This window comes from Bipolaris oryzae (genome assembly GCF_000523455.1).
Source record: "Bipolaris oryzae ATCC 44560 unplaced genomic scaffold scaffold_4, whole genome shotgun sequence".
Taxonomy (NCBI): domain Eukaryota; kingdom Fungi; phylum Ascomycota; class Dothideomycetes; order Pleosporales; family Pleosporaceae; genus Bipolaris; species Bipolaris oryzae.
Genome location: NW_006911280.1, coordinates 139,880 through 166,895, shown reverse-complemented (window position 1 = coordinate 166,895; position 27,016 = coordinate 139,880). Strand labels below are relative to the sequence as shown.

Below are 27,016 nucleotides of genomic sequence, written 5' to 3'. Positions count from 1 at the left end.
CCAAAGAGCCTTGCGCCTAAGCCGCAACTGTCAGTCATTTCAAGTTAGTCAAGGTTGATTCCGTATGCACAGCGAGGGTTGTAGTTGTGCACGTGGGCATGTCGAAGCCTTTTCATTACGCTGTCGTTATCTTTTCTGGACTATTTCTTTCCCGCATAAACTTTACGCGATTTTAATGTCCATGCCCATCGTCACCGCCGCCTTGCTCTTCCGGATCCAGCTTGATCAGGGTATCGATTCGCATAATAGCAACACACGCCTCCACTGCCGACTTCAACTGCTTGACTTTGCTCATGCTGGGTTCCAGCACACCAGCCTTGAGCGTGTCGTGTACCTTGCCATTGGTAAGATCCAAACCGTAGTTCTTGTAGTTCTTGGACTTTGCAAGCTGCTTGGCATCTTGCGATGAGGGGTCGGCTGGGTTCACTGTACGCTGTGAAAGAGCATGTCGCGACCGTAGGTTAGCAACTAGCTCAGTGGCATCCTTGGCTGCGTTGATTGCGAGAGTCTTTGGAATGGCGAGTAGGGACTGTGCAAAGGCAGCTATCGCCAGCTGCTCACGAGAACCCTGCATGTATGGTTAACAACGGAATCCTGGAAAAGAAATGTTGGAATCAACTTACCACTGACGTTGCCCACTCTTCCAGGTAGATGTGCAGCGCAGTCTCGACGGCGCCACCACCTGGGACAATACGTCCACTCTCCAGCGTACGCTTGACGGCAGATAATGAGTCGTGCACTGATCGCTCCATCTCATCGAGGGCATAGTCGTTTGCTCCTCGCAGGATGATGGATGCAGAGGAGAAAGCCTTGGTGCCCTTGACAAGGATACACTCATCGTCTGAGATGCGCTCTTGTGATACCTCCTCTGCGTGACCCAAGTTGGCTGCCTCAAACTTCTCATCGCCATTCAAGTCGGAGAGTGTGCTGACGAGGGTAGCTCCAGTGGCCTTGGCTATCCTCCGTAGATCTTCCTTCTTACACCTTCGCACTGCCATGGCACCCTTCTCGACAAAGTGCTTTAGGCAGAGGTCATCGATTCCCTTTGTGGTCAAGATGACGTTGGCACCAGCCTTCAGGATCATTTCAATACGCTCAGTAACAATGCCAGCCTCACGTTCGCGGATCTTCTCCAGCTGTTCCGGGTCGTCAATGGTGATGTGTACGCCCAGCTTCATTCGCTCCTTCTGCAGGTTGATGTCGAGACAGGCAATCTTGGCGTCGGTGATGCGTGTCTTCATAGCTTGCGAGGCGACTGTGCAGTTGAGGGCATAGCCCTTGACGAGTATCGACTGGGTAGCGCTCTGACCGTGTGCCTTGAGGATATTGACAGCCTTTACTGGGTATTTGACCTCGTTCTTGTTATTTGTCATCTTGACAGCAGTCATAGCGTCTACGACCATATTGGCGAAGAAGTCAGAGTCGGAGCCGATGATCTTGCTGGACATGGATGTCTTTGCAATGTTGACTAGCGAGTCCCGGCCCAGGGCATCGACCTTTGTGCTAATGTTCTCGTTCATGTACTTGACAGCCTCCCTCAGAGCCAGCCGGTAGCCTGTAATGATTGTGGTGGGGTGAATCTTGTTCTTCATGAGCTCGTTGGCTCTCCGCAGTAGCTCGGCTGCTATTATGACGACCGAAGTTGTGCCATCTCCAACCTCCTTGTCCTGCTGCTGTGCGAGGTCGACGAGGATTTTGCCTGCGGGGTGCTCGATGTCGAGCAGACTGAGGATGGTGGCGCCGTCGTTGGTGACTGTGACATCGCCAATGTCGTCGACCATCATCTTGTCGAGACCCGAAGGCCCAAAGGACGACTTGACGACATTGGCAATGGCTGTTGTTGCAAGGACATTCTGGTCGCGAATGTCCTGGCCGCTGATTTTCTGGCCTCCAAGGACTGTTTTGCCCGTTAGTCCATAGTCCTGCTCTCCGCTACCAGAGCTGGCCAAGCTTACACAGAGTGCCCCCGCTGCGTGACTGCTCGAAGATTCCTGCCATGTCGTCGTATTCCAAGCTGTGTCGCTGTGTTGTTTGCTGCCTCTACGCGGTCCAGAAAATCTCCAGCACGCCCGCCGCCCGCGTCGGCGAATTGTAGCTCCGCTGCTGTGCCAGTCGCGCTAAAGTGGACCCTTGCGCCGATGACTCGGCCCCTCCACACATTGGACGCTGCCCTCACACGAGCCTGCGCCCAAGACCGCCCTTTCCACCTGCTCAAGCTCCTTGACTGTAGCTGTGACGCATCTCCCTTCTGACACGTCCAACCCGCCTATAAAATATCCTCTTTGTTCCTCAATTGCATGTAAGCATTCTCAAGTCGCGTCAGATACCCCGCCCTGCCCCGCCAACATCCCCTATAACACTTCCTACACTTGCCAAATACGGGCTACCTGAGCAACCACTACTATAAACACATTTTCAAGAAACGTGAAGCTATTGTAGAGAATACTACTGCTTTATCTGTACCTTTAACTGTGCTAACATTCCCCGCCTACAACAGACCCAATATGGCTGAAGCTACGGCAGCCGACGGTCAGATGAAGGATCTTTCCATTTCCGAGACCAAGAAGAGCAAGAAGGACGGCAACCCCCAAAAGGCTGCTAAGAAACCTCAGCAACAAAAGAAGAAGGTCCGACCCCCCGATTGGAGCTGCGATTGGAGTTTTCGCCATGTTGACACTGCAACAGATTGAGGGATCAGCGCTCATCGGTATCGATGTCGCGAAAGAGGTTGATCTTGGAGAATGGTACCAGCAGGTCATTACCAAGGGTCAGATGATCTCATACTATGATGTTGCCGGATGCTACATTCTTGAACCCTCCTCGTACGCAATCTGGGAGAACATCAAGTCTTGGTTCGACGCGCAGATCAAGACACTCAAAGTCAGGAACGCCTACTTTCCAATCTTCATTAGCGCAGACAACTTGGAGAGGGAAAAGGAGCACGTTGAGGGTTTTGCTGCTGAGGTCGCCTGGGTCACAAAAGGTGGCAAGTCTGACCTCGAGAAGCCTGTCGCTGTGCGCCCTACCTCCGAGACCGCCATGTACCCTTACTTCGCTCGCAAGATCCAGTCCCATCGCGACCTGCCCCTGAAGCTTAACCAATGGAACAACGTCGTTCGGTGGGAGTTCAAGCGTATGTTTGCGAAGCATGATCCTTGACATTATCTAATCTCTGTTTAGACCCTATGCCTTTCATCCGATCACGCGAGTTCCTCTGGCAAGAAGGTCACACTGCGCATCTTACAAAAGAAGAGGCTGGTGCAGAGGTTCTGCAAATTTTGGACTGGTACTCTGATGTCTACCAAAACTTGCTCGCCGTTCCTGTCGTCAAGGGTACCAAGACCGTGAATGAGAAGTTCCCTGGAGCCGACTACACCACAACCATTGAAGGTTTCATTCCTGCAACAGGCCGTGGTATTCAGGCTGCAACTTCCCATTGCCTGGGACAGCATTTCTCAAAGATGTTCAACATCACAGTCGAGGACCCTCATGCGAAGGAGTCCGGCAAGTCAGAGCACGTCCACGTCTGGCAAAACTCATGGGGTCTGACTACCCGCTCAATCGGTGTCATGATTCTGACTCACGGTGATAACCGGGGTTTGGTCATCCCTCCTCGGGTGGCTGAAATCCAGGTTGTCGTTATCCCTGTTGGTGTTACAGCCAAGTATGTTTTACCCACGCGTCCTTAAGAAACGTGTGACTAACTGTAGTAGGATGTCTGCCGAAGATAAGGAGAGCCTTTACAGCAAGGTCAAGAAGATTTCAGATGACTTGAAAGACGCAGGCGTTCGCGTTGAGACCGACTACCGTGAGGGTTACTCCCCTGGCTGGAAGTTCAACGACTGGGAACTCAAGGGTATCCCTCTGCGAATCGAGTTCGGTCCCAAGGATGCTGAGAAGGGCGTCGTCACCACCTCGCGCCGCGACATCGACGACAAGGATGCTGCACGTGGTACCATCAACGTCGATGACCTCACACAAGAAGTTCCCAAGCTGCTCGAGCAGATCCAAAATGACATGTTCGAAAAGGCTGACAAGACCTTCCGCAGCCACCGCGTACAGCTCACTAACTGGGACGACTTCGTTCCCACTCTTAATGCCAAGAACGTTGTTCTCGTTCCTCACTGTGAGGGTGACAAGTGCGAGGATGAAGTCAAGGCCAAGAGCGCCAGGACAGCGTTGGGTGATGGTGTCGCTGAAGACAAGCAAGCTCCTGCCATGGGCGCGAAGAGTTTGTGCATTCCTTTCGACCAGCCCGAGGGTATTGAGCCTGGCAAGACCAAGTGCATCAACCCCACGTGCACGACTCCAGCCAAGCAGTGGATCTTGTTCGGACGAAGCTACTAGTGCAGCGATATTAGTAGTACAAGTGTTTGTAGCGTCCTTTTCTGTTTGTTTGAGCATTTGGTGGCATGGAGTTTGATGGCACGGTGTTCACATCATGGGGAAGGGGGTTGTCGTTGCACTAGCCATTTTCAAATTTACAATATTCAGTATGATCATAGGCATCATGGTCAATTATCTATGCCTTGGTCCAAACCCTTCCCTTGCGTCTGCGTGTTTTCTGGACTTTGGTGAATGGATGTTTGACAACCTGTTATGAGCGTCGTGCTACTGTCACCACAGCTTTTACATTTTCCTGATTCGTCCTTCGTGTTGATGACTCCTAGCCGCCCTTCGTATTTCTCGCTCACTCGAGTCATCCGTCATGTGTTACGACTTTCTCCAGGTTTTCCCCTGCACCCTTCACAAAATCAACTGTGCCACATGTGTGGTACAGTTGACGGGTGTGCGTATTTATTATCTTGTACTAATCTAGAACTTTTGTCAGAGTATCATAAACGGGAGTCAGTATCATAAACCAGACATCCTGACAAAACCAAGTATTTGAAAAGATAAGATACTGATGTAGTTTCTCCAAGTACTGACTGACATGCCGGTCCCATTCTTCTAATATCTACCATAAGTCATATGCAGTCATCATACAGCATGAAGTCATATCAAACCTCCCCCATTCACCACCACCACCACCACATCTATACGGGGCGACATCTAGCTCGTATCCATCTCATCACCTCCCTTCTTCTTCTCCTTCTCCACCGTCTTCTTGACACCATCCAAAAACGCCTTGACCGCATCTCCGCCACCCAGTGGCATAGCGCCGCCCCTCATGTAACCCCCATTCTCAACATCAACCTTCAGAGCTTGACTAACAGTCGGCAACGCACCCGTCTTAAGTGCTTCAGTCAGACTACCTAGCGCAGCCCTTAACTGCGGCGCGCGCAGAATCCTGGTGAGGACGTCGATTTTCTCCTCGCGGCTAAGTGTCTGGATAGCCATTTGGGCAGTCTCAGAGTTTGGATCAATTTGGTCGACATCTTCGACTTCGGCTTCGAGGAGGAATGGCGTGGTGGGGAGTTGGGCGCAGAGAGCGTCGATGATGTCATCGGATGCGTTTTGGACGGTGGGGACGGTGTGCGACGGCCAGAGGAGATCGAGGAGCGTGGTGAAGGGTGCGCCGGAACCTTGTTGGCGCGAGCTGCTGCTACCGCCGCCCATGTTGCTGCCTTTGAGCGAGTCCATGAAGTTGGAGACAATTGCCGAGACATCGCCTGACGCGGCTCTGTCGAAATATTAGCTCGATATCTCAGGATGCTGAAGCTCAAGAGAGAGAAATAGAGCGGGCGCCGTGGCGTGGCCGGTGGAAGACGTAGCATGATGCTTATTTTTCTATTGTTGTTACATGAGCAGCCAGTGCCAATATCCCATGTTCTTGGTTGGGCTTATGCTTCTTCCCAAACGCCGTATCGTGACAGAATGTCCTTTCGAGTTTTTTTCTTCTCTACATTGGGACTCTGGTATGGTCTTCCACAGTAGTTTCGGTTGCTTTCAGTGATTCCACTACGCCACAACGCCGCATATAATTACAAGTAGACGGAACCTACGCTCTGCCGCCATCAGCACCTCCTTCACGGGACTCTTCGCCCTCCTCTCGGATGTCTCCACCGGTAGCATCCGCTCCAGCGCCTCCGGTACTACCGTGGCGGTTTCGGCTAGATGAATGGTCTACGTCTTCCATCGTCTCGTCTTCGTCGTTGCCGCCGTGCGGGTCAGAGAGACCGGCGAGTTCAGCCTGCACATCAATTTCCTCGCCAGTCAGCAGCAGATCAACGATCTGACCAATCTTTTGATCACGCTCGCTGAACCATGCGGCGCCACGTGGGTGTTCCGACTTGGATTGTAACCAGAAGAGGTAGCGCTGTGAACTCGACGAGAACTTGAGGACGTAGATGCGGCCATCGGTAGGTGATCTCAGATTGTCTGAGTCTTCTGCTGACTCTTTGCCAGTGTATGGAAGGAAGGAGCCGTCGCCGGGGATCATGATGAGGTCAAGCTCGGACTGGTCAAGGGGCCTGTCGCGGGGCCGCCAGCAAAAGTGCACGAATTCTGGCACCGTCAGTCTGATGCACGGGGTGATGTCGCTGCGCACAAACCGTCTTCTCCCTGGTAAAGGTAGACGTAACCAGGTGTCGGGATTGGCTTGACCGTCTGCTGGTTGCCATCTCGGCGCTGGATGTGCGATTAGTACAAGTAATGTCATTGGCACACCTCGATCCAGCTTACCGTGAGCTCGCACTGGCCGGCCTTGAAGGTGATCAGTGGCTGAATGGACATGTTTGGGGTGGTGTTTGTGATGCTGGGGACAATGATGTTCGAGCTTCCCAGGCCACTTCGGTGGAGCTGGCGGCGACGCGGCGGGAAGCTCCGAGCGCCCCGGAACAATGCTCGGCCCGGTCACGCGTATCGATTGGACAGCTTGGCACACACTGGAGGATTTCACGAAATTCCGACCATCGCCATCACCACCGACCAGCACTAACGACCACAGCGAAACGAAATGGCGGCCACACAAGAGGACACGAAGCCCACCACCAAGAAGTTCTCCAAGGGGGAGAGGTCGATACCGCACCACAGCCAGAAGGCCAGCAAGTACTACCCTGCTGAGGACGTTGCCGTCCCCAAGAAGGTACGTTCGCGATAGAACCGGGAGCGTCAAGGCAAAGCGGAGAATTGCAAAGAGACGGGAAACGAATCAATGTGCCTGCGTGCAGCGGGTGCGCCATTGTGGAACTTGGGAGAATAGAGCATCTTCTGGAGCTCCGCTAACTGCGACCAAAGGCCCGCAAGACTGTCCGCCCTGCAAAGGTCCGCCAGTCTCTCCAGCCCGGTACCGTCGTCATCCTCCTTGCTGGCCGCTTCCGCGGCAAGCGCGTCGTTGTCCTCAAGCACCTTGCCCAGGGTGTTCTCCTTGTTACCGGTCCCTTCAAAGTTAACGGTGTTCCCCTCCGCCGAGTAAACGCCCGCTATGTCATCGCTACCTCCACCAAGGTCGACCTTGCAGGCGTAGACGAGAAGGTTATTGAGAAGGCCAGCGAAGACGGCTACTTCACCAAGGACAAGGCCCCCCACAAGCCTGGCGAGGACGCTTTCTTCAAGCAGGGCGAGAAGCCCGAGGTGCGTAACTACGACGAGCGCTTTAATGCGGCGATACTAACAATCGCAACAGAAGAAGGAGACCTCCAAGGACCGTGTCGAGGACCAGAAGGCCATCGACAAGGCCCTCCTGGCCACCATCAAGAAGGAAGCCCACCTTGCGGACTACCTTAGTGCCAGCTTCAGTCTCCGCAGCTCAGACAGGCCTCACGCGATGGTCTTCTAAGCGACGGATAACGATCGGGCATTCGGCGTTCAGTGCATGGGATGAAAGATGACTTCGGCATACTGCAGCCGTACTAGCGAGGATCAAGAACCGCAGCGGCAGGGCAGCCAATTTTTTTCATGGAGGATACCGCCAAGGCATTTACCATAAGACTTTATAACGAGCAAGCGAATCTGAGACGGTCCAGAAGTGAACATTTGGTCTCCGCTTGCGTGATGTCATAGTTGGGCGTTCAATTGGCGCGGTACATACAGGGCGGTAATCGAGTACTGATGCATGAAATAGAGTTACAGACATTGACATTGTTCGACCGATGACTGCGCCGGCTACCACAAAAGCTCCATCCGATTATGACGTAAAGGTATCAGAAGCGACCACAACCGACCTGAACACATGCCTCAAGGACCAATTGCGCCAATTGCACTGCCCCTTTCCGTGTCCCACCTTGTGTTGATGTGCAATTCACTTCCTTCCTTTACCTTTTTTGGATCTTCCAAGTCTACTGGCAAGCCCGTTTGCTGCATTCCCTGCTTCGTCCATAGCCTTTCCTGCCTTGGCTTCTACGTTGTGCTTTTCCATTTCTGCCTTGAGGTCTTCCACCACATCCTTGCCCAAAGTTGTTCCATGACACCAGTCTAACACACCCAAACACCCATAGTTTCCTTCCCCCTCACTCATCATATGCGCATCAGCACGACGTGCCATGCCCCTTAACATGATGGTTGACGGTAAGACGTTGTAGCCAGAGTACACAAATGTCTCTTCGAGACTGAAGAGTCCAACCATGATGAGATAGGTCAATATGTGCATCCGCAATGCGATTGCAGGGAGGTACAAAGGAAGAAAACGGTGCAAAAGATGGCAGATTGGATGATCGTAGTTTGCCACGAAAGAGTAAGGAATCCGGATACTGTGGTGCCAGTTTTGGTGGAGTGTTGACAGAGCTCCACCAGCGGGTGAATGCAGGAGGTGAGTATGGATATAGTATTGGAGGATCTAACTTGACTGTTAGTAAAAGCTGACTCGCAGAACACGGAAAAGCCAACTCACGTTTCGCGTCACAAAAGCAATGCTGCCATGCTTTACCATGGTCCAAGGATTCGGCAAGTGATTGAGCCCCCATCTACTTCCCTTGATGCGTAGTAGACTCCTCATTTGGAACACATCCGTCACAAGAAACTCAATACCCGCTTGCAGCGCAACCGTAAGCAGTACATTGGCACAACTCCACGCTACTACCCTTCTCACTGCCCTTGCACCACCCCTTTGGTTACTTGGGATCCCCCATTTCCCCTGGCTCTTGAATTCAACCGCAAGACTAGGCACACCAATGTCGAAGATAAGAAAGATAAGGCTGGGTATGATGTACAGTGATAGTCGCAGGATGAAGGGAGCAACGAGTTCCAGTTGTAGAGGCGAATAAGATGCCGCGATTGTTGTCCATGCGACAGAGAGGAATATGAGGTTTAAGCCCGTAGACCACGAGCTGAACATGGGTATGGCGAGGAAGGAGCCTAGTGGGAGGGCGATAGGCGCGATGACGGAAGATAGGAATGCGCCCATCTTGAAAAGCGGAGTACAATAAATGTTTTTGACGATGCCAATTTTTTTAAGAATACGGTTGCAAGAATGTACTTATTTGTTAGTTTGGAGAGTGGAGAATGCGCAATTAGGACATGGTGGTTTTGCCCAATTTGCATGTGTGAAGCGATGACGTAGCGGAGGCTGGTAAGCCTTGGTTCTTGACACGCGAGGTGATGGGTTGGTGGCACAAGCGAGCGCGTGTCTACGTAAGAATTTCGTGACGTCTCGACGTACCCTACTCTAGTCTTTGTCTACGAACTGGCTATGGAAATTTACACTCTAATTGCTATCACGATGATAGTGATCCACACAGTCCACGACATAACGTCCCATAGCCCTTCGTAACTTTCCTTCCAGTTGACATCGTCATCATCACTAAGCTCTTTGTGAGGCGCAGTCCTCAGCTCTGTCTTATTTTTTTCTTCGTGGACTTTGGATTCTTCAAGAATGCTGGGGTCTTCGTGGATGTTGGGGTCTTCGAGGTTTATACGTTCTTCGTGGTTTTTGCGCTCTTGAAGGTTTTTACGTTCTTCGAGGGTTACGCGTTCTTCGATACAGGCAACCTGATGTGGGACACGACCTTCAGGCTATGTTCTTGCGTCAGCGACCGCTTGCTAATCATTAAGTATATGAGAACGTAAACATACCATAGCTGGAGTATATTTTGCTATTATATGTCAGTATGGGCAGGTTGCGCAGAGCATAAGTCTCACCTGTGACACTGCCTTCTACCTTGTCTGTAACCATCGTGAAGTTTGTATGAAGTTGTCCTCCAATGTTTGCGCTAGGGCTACGAGTCCGTTCTAGATGCTGCAGGAACAGAGTATGAGATGAAATGATAGATACCGAGTCTTCGTATGACTTTAATAGTCGTGAAGTAAGAAGTTTAAATATTGGTTTGAGTAAAATGGTCAACCCTTTGATTATAAGTACTGTAAAGTGACATTGTAGACAATGTCGTGATCCATTACAAGTTTGCTACTTGCAATGTCTCTCCATATTTGGAGATTGTGCCGAACGTAAGAAGCGTAGACGAGCTTCGGTTAGAGGTATGGTCTAGTAGATTTCATGGCAATACTCGCCTCACCCGTGTACAACTCTTGACAATATGAAAGGAAACTATAGATAGAATGAAACTAGAATAACCTTTTGTAAAGCTAAGCTCATCACAAGGACAGGGCGCAACACAAACGCCACAGTTGAGATAAAGACAGAAGCATATATGGACATGAGAAGGAGATGTCGCAACCTGAAGCCTGCCTGAATGTACGGATTGTTTCTGAGAAAACACAATCCTTTCATGACACTGCATGGTATTCTGATTGAGACCGCGTAGTTCAGATGGTACTTCGACTGAAGTGCCCTTTTCAGAAAGGAAAACAGGTTAATCTCAAAAATTTAGCCCAGGAAAGCTTACATATATGTCTCAGATACGATTCATGCTAACACTTCAACTACCTCGTGTATGTTTGTGTAGATGTAGAGGTTCTTTGCATGAGCTTCTTGGTTGCCACCGGTGTGACAACTCGGGAGAACGGCTAGAAATGGCTCCTGATTTATTAGAAATACAAATCTTGTCAATATCGATCTTACCCAACTAGTTCCAAAAAAGATCATAGTATCGCAGTGAAAACCCCGAGAATCGTGCGAGCGCAACGTAAGGCGATAAGACAAAAACAACAAGAATTGTCTTTGACAAAAATACCCCACTTCATGTAATGTCTCCAGTTTACAGAGACGTTGTTTCTTCTGCGAACCGAGCTTCAAGACAATCTGTGGCGTTGTTTGCTTACAATACTCCACGAGCGAAATCGGCGTGGGTCTCCCCCACCTCCCCTCCAACCGGCAACTCCATACGCCCTTCAAGTGACATGCAACGCTGACAAGTACTACATGTCAGGAGATGATTCACCATACTAACCTCCATTCGTATACCAGTCGCCTCAATTCCCTAATCCAACAAATATTTCTGAATAAGACAATCGCACCGTGACGTGACGTGATAGTTGCAGGGAGCGGGGTGTGGGGGGCGGGGCAAGCAGCACTGCCGCCGTGTATGTATTTATCCCCCAACGCTTATCCCTCCAAGATAAAAACCAAGCATCCGGGACTTCATCAATTCCAAATTCCAATTTATGATTTTTGCGCCGCAAGCTGTGCGCCCTGCCCAATTGCTTTTCAGACAGACAGCACCAGCGACGAGACTCGCAGCTATCAGTGCGCACGTGAGTCCGAGGATAACCGGGTTTAGAACTATGGCGTCCATACCGAAGACGATGAAGGCAGTGTATATCGAGAAGACCGGTGGAACGGATGTGTTGCAATATAATGATGTGCCAGTTCCTGAGCCCAAAGAGGGAGAGGTACTGGTTAAGAATGAGTTCATTGGTATCAACTACATTGATACGTGAGTTGATCATGGTATCTCCGCAAGATTGCCGCTCATATCGTGTCTAGATACTTCCGCTCAGGTGTCTACAAGCCGACCCACTTCCCCTACATTCTCGGGCGTGAAGGCGCTGGCATCGTCGCTGCAACCGGCCCCAATACACCCGCCGACCTCAAAGTGGGTGCGCGAGTAGCCTATATGGGTCAATCAGCCTATGCGGAATACGTTGCCGCGCCAGCGAAGACCACGGTTCCTTTGCCTGATTCCATTCCAACCAAGACGGCTGCTGCTTCCTTACTCCAAGCGCTAACTGCGGTAACTCTTATCCGCGAGGCACACGCTGTGCAAAAGGGCGACTGGATCCTTGTCACAGCTGCAGCCGGTGGTGTCGGATTATGGCTGTGTCAATTGCTCAAGGCGATTGGCGCAAGGGTCATTGCGACGGCTAGCACAGAGGAGAAGAGGAATCTAGCCAAGGAGAATGGTGCTGAGGTTTTGCTTGAGTACTATGAGGAAGACAGAGATATTTTCGTGAAGAAGGTCCTGGAGATCACGGGAGGTGAGGGTGTACATGCGGTTTTTGATTCTGTCGGCAAGGCTACATTCGACAGCTCACTTGCGGTGGTGAGGAGGAAGGGTACTATGGTTTCGTTTGGTAACGCTTCTGGACCCGTGGAAGGTTTTTCTCTTGGGTAAGTTTGCCTTTTTCGTCCTCTTTGTGGAAACAGTGACTGATGTACCTGGTAGCCGTCTTGCAGCAAAGAACATCAAGCTCGTCCGACCCACACTCTTCAACTACCTTGCTACGCGCGAGGAAGTTCTAGAAGCATCGAATGAGCTGTGGAAGTTCATTGAGAAGGATGGACTGAATGTTAAGATTCACGATGTTTATCCTTTGAAGGATATCGTAAGGGCAACTGAGGATATTGAGGGCCGTAAGACTACTGGAAAGTTGGTTCTGACACCGTAGGCTCATGGAAAGTGAAAATGAAAATGTGAAATCATGAATTTGTTAGGGGGTGGCCGAGATAGTTAGGTACTCAGAGCACTTCGAATGCCAATATCCCGTACAAAACCAACCCCTTGTTCGCCTACAAGAAACCTTGATACCATTCATAATGCCCTGGAAACCTCTCACTCCTTCCAGATTCCATCCGTATCACCCAAATCTCTTTCCCTCTAGTCAGCCTGATTCAAACGCACAAGTCATCGGCAGGAAGCAATTCATCATGCTCTTCCGATTTCACACCCGCTGCTTCAGTGAAGGCTTCAGTGGGCTCTTCAGCGCTGAAGAACACATCACTACCCTCTTGCTCTTCCTTGACGGCCACTTTCTTGGCCATATTGCGCTTACCACGCTTTGGTTTAACATCCGAATCTTCATCTCCATCGTCAAGAACACCGGTGGTCTTGAGAGCTGAACGCTTGCGCTTTGCGTTGGGCGATGCCTTGAAATTCCCAGAATCCTTAGGTTCGTCCTTGATAGCGGGCTTGCGAGCAACCTTGGCCTTAGTAGGAGAAGCCTTAGCGGGAGAAGTAGGTACAGTGTCACCTCTCTCAAACGCCAGTTTCATACGAGAATAGCGCTTAGATGCTGCGCCAGTCGTAGTGTTACAGGCGGTGGCGATGACGTCCCAGTTGATAGGCTATGTTGTTGTTAGTGATTTTCTTTTTCTTGCGGTGTTGACGAGATATGTAAGGAAGATGCATAACTTACATTCGTACGGGTGCTGTGCTTGACACAGAGCCAGAGGAAGGAATACGAAGAGCTGCTGGGCGTTTGTTGTTTCTCCATGGCTGACTTGAGGCGGGACCAGCGCTTCGTCACTGCGCCCTTGTTCAGATCAAGGGCAGCACTGACGGCGTCCCAGTCGATCTGTTGCAAATCAGCGGTATTCTTTGTGCCTAACTTACGACTGTTGACAGATGCCTTCTCACTTCTGCAGAGGAAATGGTAAAACTTACAGTCGGGGGGCCATCGTGGGTCAAGACCTGATACAGGTAGGTGATGTTCTCGATGTCGGAAGGCATTTTCAATATTGTTGAATTGTGTCGTGGGTATTTGGTGATGGGGTGCGTAGCTCACTGTATCAAGGTTGAGAGTACAGTCTTTGAGCAAGTGAGGTGACGGGCAAGGGAAGTCTCACAGTCGTCCTTATATCCCTAGTGAAGGCAGACTCCCACAGCTCAGTAACCACACGTGACGTGCAGTTACGATTAGCGCGGTATTTTGCAGGCTTTTAAATTTTTTCTATAAGGTGACGTCGAATAATGTTAAAGTGAAAGTGAAGGTAGGCGAAGATATAGGCGATTGCGACTAGTGGCGGACTGTCAGTAGGCTGTCATTGCGACACGGCTAGACCGGAACCCAAAAACTATGTTTTGAGTAATTTTTATAGATCAAATTATACTAGAGGGTAAGAAATGTTGGGAACAGACGGTGTTGTTCAATTATGTGTTCTAGCTATTGCAACAACGGCGTCTCTTCTATCGCATGTAAAGTAAAATTGTCACACGAGCACGATATGATATCCAGGAGTGCCAAATGATTAGAGTGACATATCCTCATCCACATTCATCAACTTTATAGACTTCATGCTTGCGCCTGAACCTAGATACTTACCGAAACATGGATTGGTGATTGAGCCTTTACTAGAGTATAGCAATTCCTTTAAACGTATATATGCATTTAACTCTAAGAGAGTTTGGCTCAGACATCCCTACTGCTTGAAATTCAGCACTTGTCGTTGACAAAAGATTCCGTGGTACACGAAGCTATGCACTGTTCGCGCTGAAGTTCAACCGAACCCTCGTTTGTCGCACCTTACCTTGGAAATGATGCCAGCCGCACCAAGACCAAGTTCACAACATGCGATACATCTCATGTGTCCCATTACGCTATTTACACGATTCCCAAAACATCTACGACACACCCAACCCCACCGGCGCCTTTGCATCCTCTCCTTCCTCTTCCCCAATCCCCCTTCCCACCAACTCTGTAAAATCCAACCCAACATCCCTCAGCATCTCTGCATGTTCATGCGCCAACCTCAGACATTCGTTCCACACGTTCCCGCCCTCCTCCACACTGCTCAGCTGCCGCTTGAGCAGCACGTTGAACTGGTCAATATGTTCTTTAGCCCATTTCACACAGGCAGACATGAGTTGTTGGGGGAAACAGCGCTGGAACATGTCGACCGTATTTTTGATAATGGTGAAGTAGATGTATGAAATTTGGAAGATGTAGTCTGGTAGGTTGCCTTCGAAGACGCATTGACTGTGAAGAAGCATTAGCCGACAGATCATGAAAGGGAGGGAGGAAACGAACCGTGAGCGAGTTTTGATGAGGTTACCGCGAGCCTCAAGATAATCTTCGCGCGCTCTGTCTTCGAAACCTAGTTGAACGACCCAGCTGACGTGCTGTCGGACAGAGGAGAACCAGTTGTTGTGCTCTACCATGTGTTTGACCAGCACGTTTGCTAACTTAGCAGCGCGCTCATTAACCTTGTATGTTACAATGGCCTTTGCCATTTCGTTGCCACGGATGTTCTTCGCAAGTGACTTGAGTCGATCGACTTTTACCACTGCTTCCTCGAAATGCTGCAGCGCAATCTCAATGTCCAAGTCATCCAATTGGCTTTCCACCCAACGGACATTTCGCTTCTGGCCATCTACGTCCATAAATGTGTTGGCTTGCTCGTTGTTGATTCCATCAGAAAGATTGTCGAGAAGCTCTGTCCTGTTCATGAGCGCAGGGTCACGAGAGAGCAAGTGGCTGTACGAGTCCTGGGTCCGTTCTTTTTCTTGCACATCGGCTTCTTGACTCTTGCGCAAGTCATCCTTAGTTTTACGGAAGGTTGCAACAAAAGCGGACTTGTCCCCACTATCTTCTTTCTTGGTATCATAAGTAAATGATTCCGCGCCTGCACGGATAATGATGCGCTCTTCTGGCGTCCTTGTGACATGGGTGTCTAGTAATGGAAAACATCGCTGCGCAGTAAATTCCATGTTTGTTCGATTGCCCTCACGCTGCCCGGGGACATCGTTGCGGGCCTTCTTTTCTGTCGCAATCAGAAGGTGGTCGTTCAGCAGGAGCAGCCTGACTCGTCTTCTTGCTTTTAAAGTTGCAGAGTCTAGTTCGAACCATTTCCCTGACTTCCATACTATGTATCGTCCGGGTATCGGAGGTAGGTACTTCTGCGAGCCTTCGACATCTCTGTACAACTGCTGCAATTGGCCTGCTCGCAGCTGGTTGAGGTCGCCAATAGAGCTTCTGTTAGCTCTCCTGTTGCTTGCAGCGTCGTTGTTTGCGCCAGTGGCTGATGCTGTCTGCTCGAGCGTGGTGGTCAAGTCGGACATTAACTGGCGCAGTGTTCGCATTTCGCCCTTGAGCTTCTCCGCCTCTTTACTGATCTTGATAAACTGTGTGCGGTTCTGGTATACATTGTGCTGGAGATCGAGGGAAGTGCGGTGCTTGGTCTTGCGTAATTCGTCTTGGTAGCGGTTGATGTCGGCTTCGGAGGCATCTGCGAGAATGGTGGATACATCTGAATGCGGTCAACACTTTATTGTACGTATTTCCTCAATATGTGCGTCTCACATTGTTCTACTTTCAAGTTGGGGTCTCTGAGTGCGCGGGGGTCGACCTGCAAAGCCCGTCCATTGGACCCATTAGGCGCGTTCGACATGCCTTGCTGCCTGGGCTCTCTCGTCTGGCTCGGCTCCCTTTCCTGCCGGTACTGTACAGGCATCTGAGGCATAGGCGCTCTGTCCCTGAAGTCGGGAGGGTTCGTCGTGACCTTTTGCGAGTACCTCCTCTTAACCAAAGCGGCCGTCTTATCAGGCCGCTGTGGGTTTGCTTGCGGAGGCGGAGGCGGAACATCTTGTCTCGTCCTAGATCTGCTGGATTCGTTCGAAGGGCGTCCTGAACCTGGCAGTGAAGATGGAGCGACGGCCACGGGCATAGGCGCGCTAATCTGACGCGGCGCGCTGATGACGGGCGGGGCCTTTTTGCTCTTGTCCCCCCGCTTCTTGCGGAGGGAGATGCCCTTTTGCTTTTCCGACATGCTGCCTTGGGGGATGGCAGCAGCAGTGGCAGCAGCAGAAGTAGTAGTAGTAGTAGTAGAGGTATTAGTCGAGGTGGTCGTGACAGGTAAGCGCAAGTGCATCATGCATGCCGTGCATGGGGCCGCGGCGAGCGTGTGAGCTCGGACCCTCCACCATGTCGGATCGTGCCTTCCCTGAACTTGGAGAAAAAGTTGAACACCACACACTCACGCACCACCGCCATCCCTCCTCCATTTCCAAGGTGTACCGCCGAGCCTTCTCCGCCACCAAGCGCTCTCCAATCCCACGCATTCGGCCGCCATCATGTCCAACTCGTCATTAAAACCTTCCACCATTGCGGCTATTAGCGCCGGCACCATCATCACAGGCCTCCTCGCATATGCCGCCTACTTCGACTACAAGCGACGAAACGACCCCAATTTCCGCAAGCAGCTCAAGAAGGAGTCGAAGCGGACAGAGCGCCAGGCCAAGGAGGAGGCCGAAGCACAGGGCGCCGAGCAGAAGAAGGCCATCCGGGAGGCGGTCGAGCGCGCAAACGATGAGGGCTTCCCCAAGGACCCCGAGGAGGTCGAGGCATACTTTATGCAAGAGGTTGCCCAAGGAGAGGGAATGGTGCAAAAGGGTATGCAGTCATTGTGGTCACGGTCGTGGTCTTGGCGGGGTGTGGTGCTAATTGTATGCCAGGTGCGGATAACGTGGAGGCTGCGCTGTGCTTCTATCGCGCATTGAAGGTCTACCCTAACCCCAGGGAACTGATCAACATTTACGACAAGACTGTCCCCAAGGTAGATTCCTTTTCGCCACCTTGTGCGCTCGGATTTTTGCTAACACTACACAGCCGGTTCTAGACATCCTAGCCGAGATGATCGCCGTGGACACTTCAATCCCGGTCGGCGGCAGCAAGACACCGTCTGAGGCGGGCTCAGCAGGCGATCTCGAGTAAAACGTCGCTTTCGACACTAGTACTTTGATCAAAATTCAGCAAGCTTTCATGGAACCCCTCTCCATCTGATCACGACCCCATGTAATATTCTTGTATATGTAATGGCGCCATGCGGTCCATCTCACGGTTGGCGTTCCGGTTCAGCACGATGCACCTGGATAGCACAATTGGTTGGCATGGGCGGGCTTCGAGTGCTTATACATAATCCCACAGCGCCGGGCGTCGCTCCATTGACGTCATGCCATGGCACGCACGGATACGCCCTGGTATATTACAGAATACACGTTTCCGACGTTAAAGATGCATGCAGCCTATGTCCAAACGCCTTGCTGATAATGACTTGCGCAGACTCGCAAGAAACCCCCAGATAATGAGAACAAGACAAAAAAAGAGAATGCTGTGAGCGAATGAACCAAGGTCGATTGGTGAATGGGTCGTGACATTTCTAACATGAGCATGAGTTTTCCTGTGCGGGCTGGCTGGGGTTGATGTTCACATCGATCACTGCCAAGCGGATTAGCATGGCACTTGTTCACGTGCCGACTTTGCAACATACTCTGACTCTGCCCTTGTTGGCCCTCGCCCTCCATGCCCGGTAATGCCTGCGCAATTCTCTTGAACAATGCCTTGACATTGTGCCCAACCTTTGCGCTAGTTTCGATAAACATCAAGTTGTTCTTCTTGGCCTCCTCCTCGCCCTGGGCTGTGGTGACCTCGCGCTTGTCGTTCAAATCCGTCTTGTTTCCTACAAGCACAATAATAACATCGTTGCCTCGCTCACCTCGCACGTCGTCTACCCACTTCCTTGTGTTCTCAAACGTCTTCTTGTTGGTGATGTCGTAGACAACTACGGCTACGCTAGAGTCGCGGATGTACGAGGGAATCAGCGAGCGGAATCGTTCTTGTCCAGCAGTATCCCACAGCTGTAGGCGGACTGTTCGATCTTCAAGGTACATGGTCTGGAGGCTCCAGTCAGGAATTTTCTAGAGAGCACGCCTTGGTGTCATGGGGGTGGGGAGCGCACCTTGCTCAGAAAGTCGATGCCAATGGTCGCTTGGTAGGTATTGTCGAACGAGTCGTACATGAACCGGGTAATCAAAGATGTCTTGCCGACTAGACATGCGGTCAGTATACATGGGCGGATGTTTGCGTGGGAATGAAGCATGCCATACCGCTCTGTTCACCCAAGAACACAAGCCTACAGGCAATCAGTATACAGGGTACATGTGCGTTGCGGAGGACACCTCACTTGAACTTCTTCAGCGGATTCGAATACCCCGCTTGCGCCATGACGAAGGATATGGGAGAGAGGCCAGAGAGGAAGACAAAAGCGAAAGACTAGGCGTGTACACAGCAATCAGGGCTCCGAGTTCTGTATCTTGGCGAAGTGCGGTGTCCGGAAAGGAGGGCTGGTCCAACTGGAGGCCTTGCACCCTGTACTCTGGCCAACACCGACTACCGAGAGGCGCAGGGGTGCCGGGTGGGTCTTGCCAGGATGTCCGTGCGTGCGTTGGTCGGAATTTTGGCTCGAACTTTTTGCGACAGCCAACAACCCCACGGCTTGCCCGCAAAACTACGCGAAGGACACAATGGCAGACTCAGGAGCCGCACCGGCGCAGCACAAGCAGCCTAGTCGCAAGGGCAAGAAGGCTTGGCGCAAGAATGTCGATGTCACGCAAATCCAGTCTGGCCTTGAAGAAGTACGAGAGCAGATAATCCAAGGGTATGTCTCGTGCTGGCCACAGCCGCTGCATTGTGCTAACAGATAGTAGTGGTGTCATTGCGGAAAAGACTGCCGACGAACTCTTCGCAGTCGATACCCTTGGATCTGCCGAGATCAAAAAGTCTATCGCGAAGCGCCACAAGCCTCTCAAGGTCGATGAGATCCTCGCCCAACGCTCTGCCGTTCCCGCCGTCTCAACCAGGAAACGTCTCTCGGACATTGCCGATGATGGCAAGAGAAAGAAGGCTAAGGTCTCAAGCAAGGAATACGACAGGTTAAGAGCCATTGCCTATGGCGGCGAACAGGTCAAGAAGGATGTAGTGCAAACCAGTGACGCTGTATATGACCCATGGGCGGTACAAGAAGTCAAGGAGGATCCTAGATTTGAATATCTGGAAAAGAAGAAGCCAAAAGTGGAGCCAAAGACCCTCAAGCACGCACCTGTCTCTCAAGCAAAGACTGGCAAGCCCATCCCAGCAGTCCGCAAACCGACTGGCGGAAAGTCATACAACCCTCTACTAGAAGACTGGCAGAATGAGCTTATGCGCGAGTCTGACAAGGTTGTCGAGGCCGAGAAGAAGCGTCTTGAAGAGGCCCGCGAAGAGGCTGAACGTATGGAACGAGCTGCTGCCGAGACGGAATCAGATTCTGGCGAAGAGAGCGTTTGGGAAAGTGAGTGGGAAGGCTTCAGTGACAATGAGAACAAGGAGGCAAAGAAGAAAAGGCCAGAGAGGAAAACCATATCCCAGAGGAACAAGATCAAGAAGAGGAAAGAGGCTGAAAGGAAAGCCAAGCACGAGGCTAAGATGAAGGCAAAAGAACAACAACTTCAAGAAGTGAAAAGGCTAGCGAAGAGTGTTGAAGAAAAGGAGAGGGCAAGAGCTGCTGTACGCCAGGCTCTTGAGAAGCAGAACGCCGAAGCAGTAGAGGATGATGGCGAGGAGATCGAGCTCAGGAAAAAGCAGTTTGGCAAGGCTCCGTAAGATTCTTTCCTCACTTTTGAACCGTGCTGGTTACTAACTTTACCCAGATTGCCAGAAGCTCCACTCGAGGTTGTGCTTCCAGACGAGTTGAGAGATTCGCTTCGTCTTCTCAAGCCAGAGGGAAATCTTCTCAAGGACCGTTTTAGGACAATGCTGCTGCAGGGCAAAGTCGAAGCCAGAAGACAGATTCCGTACGCAAAGCAGAAGAAGTATACGGTATCCGAGAAGTGGAGCTACAAGGACTGGCAATTGCCAAAATAGACGCAGTTCGGCAGACCAAAATGGATCGGCACTCCTCAAGAATTTTGAATATAATTATTTCCTTCTCTCTCTCTCTCCCACCACATGCGATCTGGATTATACCATTTAAATGTTTGTTTCTGTGCCGTTCGAATGGCAATCGTAGACAGTCGCAGTTTGAAATCTATTCGCAGAGGCTTGAATGTCTCAATGTTTATGGGTACAGTCAAGTCCGGATGGAACCGGGTGTGCTCATTAGGGCTCATCTCTGACTATAGGGGCGAAGGAAGTGTTATGCAGCTGATACATGCACAAATATACATGCTATTATCCTTGGTAAGTAGAAAAGTCTGGCAAGGGATGATGGAAAGCATCAAATATTTCCTCGAAGACAATTTTCGAAGTATTTGTTGAAGGTTCTGGCGTCAAATATATAGGGGGACCGTCAGAAAATGCGGAATGGCATTTCACAACTTTACGCGTATTGAAGAAATGCGCGACGCGAATGTCGATCAGGGAAAGTGACCCTGAACTGTGGGGTAGCTGCACGGGCCCCGCAGCGTCATCGCTAGAACACGAGGACAAGGGTTGCGGTCATTTCGATCACACTTTTGGCATCTACAAACCCGTGCGACGATAAGATTTCGGAACTGTCGGCTTATGCAAGCCACGTTCCTTATTCAATGTGATCCGTTCTTTGGACTTTACACCCCTCTTCCTACCACAAACAAAGCCAAGCATGTCTTCTTCTTCATCCCGTCAGCGACCTAAACAATCATCTCCAAGCACTAGTGACAGTTCGCCCCAGGCTACGCCCTCGACTCGGTCCTCAAAATCCTCCGATGGCCCATCTATAATGCATGAACCAAACTCGTTCGAATTACAAACAATCACCCTACACGAGGAGCCAGTGTCGAAAGAAGAAGTGGAAGGTGAAGAAGACGAGGGCCTGCTACCTGGTGGGCGTCGCCCCTCACTCGATTCAGTTCAAAGCTATGAACTTTATACCCCGGATGAGGACCGTACAGTTCTGAAGAAGCTGGATAGGAGGTTAGTCGTGTTCATGGCCTTCCTCTACATGTTGGCCTTCTTGGATCGGTCGAGTGAGTAGATCCTAGACCCAGAAAGATTCAGCGGCTATCTCCATAGCAGGTGCGCGTATGATGGGAATTGGTTGAACCGCATCCATGCTGACGAAGAATGCCAGACATTGGTAATGCACGCATAGCTGGTCTCCCAGAAGACTTGAAGCTCAGCCCTACTCAGTATGAGTGGCTTCTGTGGGCCTTTTATATCACCTACATTGTCTTCGAATGGATGATATTAATGTTCGTACAATTCACCCCAAAACTGGTGTATCGCTAAACGTAAACAGGTATCGCGTCGTACCGCCACACGTCTACATCTCCTTGTGTGTCCTGTCCTGGGGCATCATAGCATCACTCCAAGCGGTTACAAACTCGTTCGGTTTTCTCTTTGTGTTGCGAGCTTTACTTGGTCTCAGTGAAGCCGCCTTTGCTCCGGGTATACCGTTCTACCTGTCTTTCTTTTATCGCCGACGTGAGCTTGCCTTTCGGACCGGACTCGTTGTCAGTGCAAGCCCCCTTTCGGCATCATTTGCAGGCGCTTTGGCCTATGGCATCACCAAGATCGGAGAACATACTCAGCTGAACCCATGGCGATTATTATTCTTGGTGGAGGGGTTTCCGTCTGTCCTGGTTGCTGTCTGGGCCTGGGACGTCATCCCAGACGGGCCGGGGTTTGTAAAGTGGCTGAGTCCAAGACAGCGCGAGGTTGCAGTGATGAGACTGAGATCGGAAAAGGAGAAAGAAGACCAAGACCAAGATGATGAAAAGTACCAAGGCCAAAGAAGAAGAGGAGGTCTGGATTTCCGCGAGGTGCTTCAGACTCTGAAAGACCCAAAGGCCTATCTGACAGCGTTTATGTTCTTCTCTTGCAATGTCGCATTTGCCTCAATGCCGGTTTTCTTGCCCACAGTCATAAAAGACATGGGCTGGGAGTCGATTACCGCGCAAGGTTTGACGGCACCACCGTATCTGTTCGCCTTTGTAACTGTGCTTATCACCGCACACTACTCGGATCGTCTGCAGTCACGCTCAACCTTCATCATATTACACTCCTTGCTCGCCACAGCCGGATACGCCACTATTGCGATTTCTGGTTATCTCAAGTCTGACAATACCACGGTTCGCTATATCGCCCTATTTCCTGCAGCAGCAGGCTTCTTCAGTGCGATCACATGTATTGTAACGTGGACAGTCAACAATCAGGAAAGTGACAGCAAAAAGGGTGCTGGAATGACCCTTTTGAATCTCATTGGACAAGTCGGGCCGTTGGTCGGTACAAGCATTTTCCCTGACCAAGATGGCCCGTACTATGTCAAAGGCATGAGTATATGCGCTGCATTCATGCTGCTCGTTGGAATTCTCGCTGCGGTGCTTAGATGGGTGTTAATCAAAGAGAATAGAAGGTTGAAGGACAACGGGCATGCAGAATACGCAGGCGTGCCACTGGAGGAGGGTGGAAGTATGGCGCGAAAGAGGAACAAGTTCAGTTTTATGCTGTAGATAGGTATATATAATAGAGTTTAATCTATCCTAAACATATCTACTAGCCCTGCTGTGACAAGATCCAGATAAGGCATGAGGTACCATGTTGGCGTGCTGATAGGTGCATTGACGTGCGCCAAGCCTCTGTGAGCTGGGACCTAGTGGGGAAAACAACACGTCGGAACCCTTTCAGTCTACAAAGGGACTCTGCACCTGGAAAAAGGTTTCGTCTTAGCTTTCCTCGAATCATGATTGGCTTGTGAAAGAAGGCTCCGTGTCTGGGTTGTGACTACCATGCATCATGCGCACACGCCGCTAGTACTTTGAGTCTCTGACCAGCACGCCGTGACCACATGACAGCATTTCCTTTCGCTATACCGCCCCGAACTCTATCCACCAACTGATTGCTGATGATGGAGAGATCTAAGTCAAAGCTAGGTTCCCCAGAACGGGCAAGTTCAATAACCTCCAGAGCAACCACATCACACGAAAGCGTCAGTCAGGACAAGCTAGATGACATCGAGAAAGCTCCAACTGCAGTTGGAAGCCCCCAGACCTTGCCCCTTGAACATGACCACAATTTCAAGCCAGAAGCTGACCTGGAAAAGCTACCCGGTCATGGCAAGCCCCGAAGAGAGTCTGCATCTACAAAGTTCGGCGGCGAAGAGGAGAACCCAAACGTGAACGTAGCATTCCATGGACCTGCAACGCCATCCACAGTACACAAGGCCAAGGGTGCGACCTACCAAAATGTGGGAGAAAGCGGCATCAAGAGGATGCACAAGTTTTCTCTCTACGAAACCAGTACTCGCTTCTACCTCATCGGTGCCGATATCACAGACAGGCAATTTCGCGTTTTGAAAATCGATCGAACAGCTGCGCCAGGACACTTGAACATCTTCGAAGATGATATAGTGTATAGTCGGCGAGAGATGCACCAGCTCCTAGATACGATAGCAGACGGCAACAAAGCCACAGGCGGCATGAAGCTGAAATGCAGCACGTGGGGTTTGCTGGGATTCATCCGCTTTACCGAGGCCTACTACATGCTCTTGATATCTAAGAGATCCCAAGTAGCTATGCTAGGTGGCCACTACATCTATCAGATCGACGGTACGGAGATGATACCTCTGACGACAGGGTCAACGTCGAAATACCAAAAGGACCGGAATCCAGAAGAGGCAAGGTTCTTGTCGATTCTCAACAACATGGACCTTACGCGGTCGTTTTATTTTTCATATTCCTACAACATAACAAGGAGTTTACAGCAAAACATCATCCAACAGCGCACTGCGTTGAATCAAGGCATCTCAAACCCAGATCGTGATTATCAGGACATGTTCGTTTGGAACCACCATCTCCTTGAGCCCGCACGCGATGCCTTGAAGAACATGTACGATTGGTGTCATCCAATCATACACGGTTACGTCGACCAGTCTTCTCTCGATGTATTTGGCCGGCGGGTATATCTTACTATCATTGCGAGAAGATCGAGGTTCTTCGCCGGTGCTCGATTTCTGAAGCGCGGAACGAACGATCTAGGTTACGTCGCAAATGATGTTGAGACTGAGCAGATTGTATCTGAGCAGACAACAACGTCCTTCCACGCACCCGGGCCAAGGCTGTATGCCAATCCCAACTACACATCCTATGTGCAACATCGAGGTAGCATACCGCTATATTGGACTCAAGACAATACCGGTGTCACGCCCAAGCCTGACATCGATCTTAATCTTGTGGACCCCTTCTACAGCGCTGCGGCCTTGCATTTCGACAACCTTTTTGAAAGATATGGAGCTCCTATCTATGTTCTCAACTTGATCAAGGCTCGAGAACGAACTCCAAGGGAATCCAAGTTGCTTCATGAATACAAGCATGCCGTTGACTATCTGAATCAGTCTCTACCTAAGGATAAAAAGATTCTGTATGAAGCATTCGACATGTCCAGAGCAGCGAAAACGAGAGGACAGGACGTCATAGGCACCCTGGAGAACCTTGCTGAGAAGGTGATGCGTAAGACAGGGTTCTTCCGGAATGGCGACAGTGAGTTTGATGAGCCACAGGTACAGAACGGTGTCGCTCGAACCAACTGTATTGACTGTTTGGATCGAACAAATGCAGCGCAGTTTGTCATCGGAAAGCGTGCCCTGGGCCGTCAGCTACAGGCGCTGGGCGTCATTTCTGGAAACACTGTAGAGTATGATTCTGATTGCGTCGAGCTATTTACACAAATGTTCCACGGCCACGGCGATACTATCGCCATTCAATACGGCGGGTCACATCTTGTTAATACTATGGCTACGTACCGAAAAATCAACCAATGGCAAAGCAGCTCGCGCGACATGGTGGAAAGCTTCAAGCGATACTATCACAACTCATTTCTGGACTCGCAGCGACAAGAAGCTTACAATTTGTTCCTTGGATACTACACATATTCGCATGGTCAGCCAATGCTTTGGGATCTTTCGACTGATTACTACCTTCATCACCAAAGCCCGCAAACCGTGCTGGATCGAAACCGACGAGATTATATCAACTGGTATACTCTTTCTCATCTTCAACAGCGTGCGCTACCACCCTCGATCATGCCAGCAAGGCCGACGGAAGAGACTGCTTTTGACTTTATCAGCTTCCGCGACGACTATTGGCTCGAATACTACCGGCCATTGGCCATATCTTCTTACCTCAAGATATTTGCTTTTCGACTGGCTAAGCCACGGCCTGGACGGGATGGTACTTATCCGTCTCGAAAGGAAAACATGTCTCCATTTGTTCCTCGAAAGAAACAGCAAGAGCTTGATGCGGGAGGAAGAGACGAAAAGAAAATGCCCCGGAAAGGGGTCACTATTATTGACCCATCAAGTGAGACTGAATCTAGACCCGATCGCTTCCCTACGCCTCGTGGGAGAAACTTACATCATAATGTACCCCATCCAGATCAGCGGGCCCGGCAATCTATTCTTCGAGACCCTCACTTTGAGACACACATGTCTGCTTCGACATCATCGGCCTACCAGTCTATGAACAACTCGACCTCCACTTCCACAGGCCTGTCATCGACACTCAAGCCTGGCTTCAAGCCGGCCGACAAAGCTCTAGTCCACCAATGGACCCTGCGTCAATTCTATGAAAACAGCATGAACCCATCGGTCGCCCCGATTGAAGAAGATGAATATTCGCGCTACGTCGAACACCCACTCAATCTCCCCTTAGTCGTCAGCAGCGATATCCCCACCGCCGACGACCCCATCGCAATGGAATACTACGACTATCTCTCCGTCACCGAATTTAGCGCCATGCCACCCAAGGACTTTGACGAAGACGGCATCCAAATCACACTGTCTGAGCAAGCCCGACTAGACACGGATGTGGCATCGGTGCGCTCTTTCACTTCGCACCACGCCCGACCCATGACGTCTCAATCCGTCAGCACTCCCTTTTCACACCCCCCTTCATATTCCTACCCCCACGTCTACAACGATGTTCCACCCACACCCCTGCACCAGCACCATCACCACCATCATTATCCGCTGGTATCTGGAAGCAAGTTCCAGACGCCCGAGGAGGATATTGAGGAGTTTGAGGAGTTTTTGAGGGTTAAGGAGAATCCGCTGGATGTGGAAGATGAAGATACGAGTAAGAAGCGGTATAAGGCGTACAGGCAGTGGTTGAGGGGTAAAAGCTTTTTCAAGCAGAGTAAGGTAGATCCGGAGTGGCAGAATCAGTTGCCTGTTAGATGAAAGAGGGGATTTGGTTTGTCTGATCAGTAATGTGTTTGCTTTCAAAACTTCCCTTTC

The 27,016-nt window shown here is 50.7% G+C and overlaps 13 protein-coding genes across 13 annotated transcripts; 6 read left to right on the top strand and 7 right to left on the bottom strand.

Moving 5' to 3' along the window:
• Positions 1–172: 172 nt before the first annotated feature.
• Positions 173–1,998, bottom strand: COCMIDRAFT_21913 (uncharacterized protein; the record flags this gene model as incomplete). Its single annotated transcript, XM_007684634.1, has 3 exons — positions 173–568; positions 624–1,897; positions 1,956–1,998. 3 exons carry the CDS (start codon positions 1,996–1,998, stop codon positions 173–175), a joined length of 1,713 nt encoding a protein of 570 aa, XP_007682824.1.
• A 506-nt stretch (positions 1,999–2,504) lies between these two features.
• On the top strand, positions 2,505–4,347 carry COCMIDRAFT_81720 (uncharacterized protein; the record flags this gene model as incomplete). The annotated part of the gene is made up of 4 exons (XM_007684715.1): positions 2,505–2,627; positions 2,686–3,133; positions 3,181–3,664; positions 3,714–4,347. The coding sequence occupies 4 exons, from the start codon at positions 2,505–2,507 to the stop codon at positions 4,345–4,347; spliced, it is 1,689 nt and encodes a 562-aa protein (XP_007682905.1).
• Positions 4,348–5,052: 705 nt separating this feature from the next.
• On the bottom strand, positions 5,053–6,675 carry COCMIDRAFT_81513 (uncharacterized protein; the record flags this gene model as incomplete). The annotated part of the gene is made up of 4 exons (XM_007684714.1): positions 5,053–5,623; positions 5,946–6,447; positions 6,495–6,570; positions 6,625–6,675. The coding sequence occupies 4 exons, from the start codon at positions 6,673–6,675 to the stop codon at positions 5,053–5,055; spliced, it is 1,200 nt and encodes a 399-aa protein (XP_007682904.1).
• A 223-nt stretch (positions 6,676–6,898) lies between these two features.
• COCMIDRAFT_81401 (uncharacterized protein) lies at positions 6,899–7,720 on the top strand (the record flags this gene model as incomplete). The annotated part of the gene is made up of 3 exons (XM_007684713.1): positions 6,899–7,027; positions 7,180–7,515; positions 7,568–7,720. 3 exons carry the CDS (start codon positions 6,899–6,901, stop codon positions 7,718–7,720), a joined length of 618 nt encoding a protein of 205 aa, XP_007682903.1.
• Positions 7,721–8,182: 462 nt separating this feature from the next.
• Positions 8,183–9,283, bottom strand: COCMIDRAFT_81672 (uncharacterized protein; the record flags this gene model as incomplete). Its single annotated transcript, XM_007684712.1, has 2 exons — positions 8,183–8,716; positions 8,771–9,283. The coding sequence occupies 2 exons, from the start codon at positions 9,281–9,283 to the stop codon at positions 8,183–8,185; spliced, it is 1,047 nt and encodes a 348-aa protein (XP_007682902.1).
• A 293-nt stretch (positions 9,284–9,576) lies between these two features.
• Positions 9,577–10,051, bottom strand: COCMIDRAFT_21908 (uncharacterized protein; the record flags this gene model as incomplete). The annotated part of the gene is made up of 3 exons (XM_007684633.1): positions 9,577–9,891; positions 9,952–9,971; positions 10,018–10,051. 3 exons carry the CDS (start codon positions 10,049–10,051, stop codon positions 9,577–9,579), a joined length of 369 nt encoding a protein of 122 aa, XP_007682823.1.
• Positions 10,052–11,559: 1,508 nt separating this feature from the next.
• Positions 11,560–12,663, top strand: COCMIDRAFT_81476 (uncharacterized protein; the record flags this gene model as incomplete). Its single annotated transcript, XM_007684711.1, has 3 exons — positions 11,560–11,711; positions 11,762–12,385; positions 12,441–12,663. 3 exons carry the CDS (start codon positions 11,560–11,562, stop codon positions 12,661–12,663), a joined length of 999 nt encoding a protein of 332 aa, XP_007682901.1.
• Positions 12,664–12,886: 223 nt separating this feature from the next.
• On the bottom strand, positions 12,887–13,724 carry COCMIDRAFT_744 (uncharacterized protein; the record flags this gene model as incomplete). Its single annotated transcript, XM_007684613.1, has 3 exons — positions 12,887–13,339; positions 13,411–13,569; positions 13,659–13,724. 3 exons carry the CDS (start codon positions 13,722–13,724, stop codon positions 12,887–12,889), a joined length of 678 nt encoding a protein of 225 aa, XP_007682803.1.
• Positions 13,725–14,615: 891 nt separating this feature from the next.
• COCMIDRAFT_81302 (uncharacterized protein) lies at positions 14,616–16,759 on the bottom strand (the record flags this gene model as incomplete). Its single annotated transcript, XM_007684710.1, has 3 exons — positions 14,616–14,970; positions 15,022–16,240; positions 16,294–16,759. The coding sequence occupies 3 exons, from the start codon at positions 16,757–16,759 to the stop codon at positions 14,616–14,618; spliced, it is 2,040 nt and encodes a 679-aa protein (XP_007682900.1).
• Positions 16,760–17,063: 304 nt separating this feature from the next.
• On the top strand, positions 17,064–17,703 carry COCMIDRAFT_81605 (uncharacterized protein; the record flags this gene model as incomplete). The annotated part of the gene is made up of 3 exons (XM_007684709.1): positions 17,064–17,382; positions 17,445–17,545; positions 17,599–17,703. The coding sequence occupies 3 exons, from the start codon at positions 17,064–17,066 to the stop codon at positions 17,701–17,703; spliced, it is 525 nt and encodes a 174-aa protein (XP_007682899.1).
• Positions 17,704–18,148: 445 nt separating this feature from the next.
• Positions 18,149–18,993, bottom strand: COCMIDRAFT_32110 (uncharacterized protein; the record flags this gene model as incomplete). Its single annotated transcript, XM_007684666.1, has 5 exons — positions 18,149–18,207; positions 18,260–18,662; positions 18,728–18,816; positions 18,876–18,901; positions 18,953–18,993. 5 exons carry the CDS (start codon positions 18,991–18,993, stop codon positions 18,149–18,151), a joined length of 618 nt encoding a protein of 205 aa, XP_007682856.1.
• A 299-nt stretch (positions 18,994–19,292) lies between these two features.
• COCMIDRAFT_81481 (uncharacterized protein) lies at positions 19,293–20,670 on the top strand (the record flags this gene model as incomplete). The annotated part of the gene is made up of 3 exons (XM_007684708.1): positions 19,293–19,426; positions 19,476–20,405; positions 20,457–20,670. 3 exons carry the CDS (start codon positions 19,293–19,295, stop codon positions 20,668–20,670), a joined length of 1,278 nt encoding a protein of 425 aa, XP_007682898.1.
• Positions 20,671–21,505: 835 nt separating this feature from the next.
• On the top strand, positions 21,506–26,959 carry COCMIDRAFT_32107 (uncharacterized protein; the record flags this gene model as incomplete). The annotated part of the gene is made up of 4 exons (XM_007684665.1): positions 21,506–21,752; positions 21,857–21,977; positions 22,025–23,218; positions 23,641–26,959. The coding sequence occupies 4 exons, from the start codon at positions 21,506–21,508 to the stop codon at positions 26,957–26,959; spliced, it is 4,881 nt and encodes a 1,626-aa protein (XP_007682855.1).
• Between the last annotated feature and the right edge of the window lie 57 nt (positions 26,960–27,016).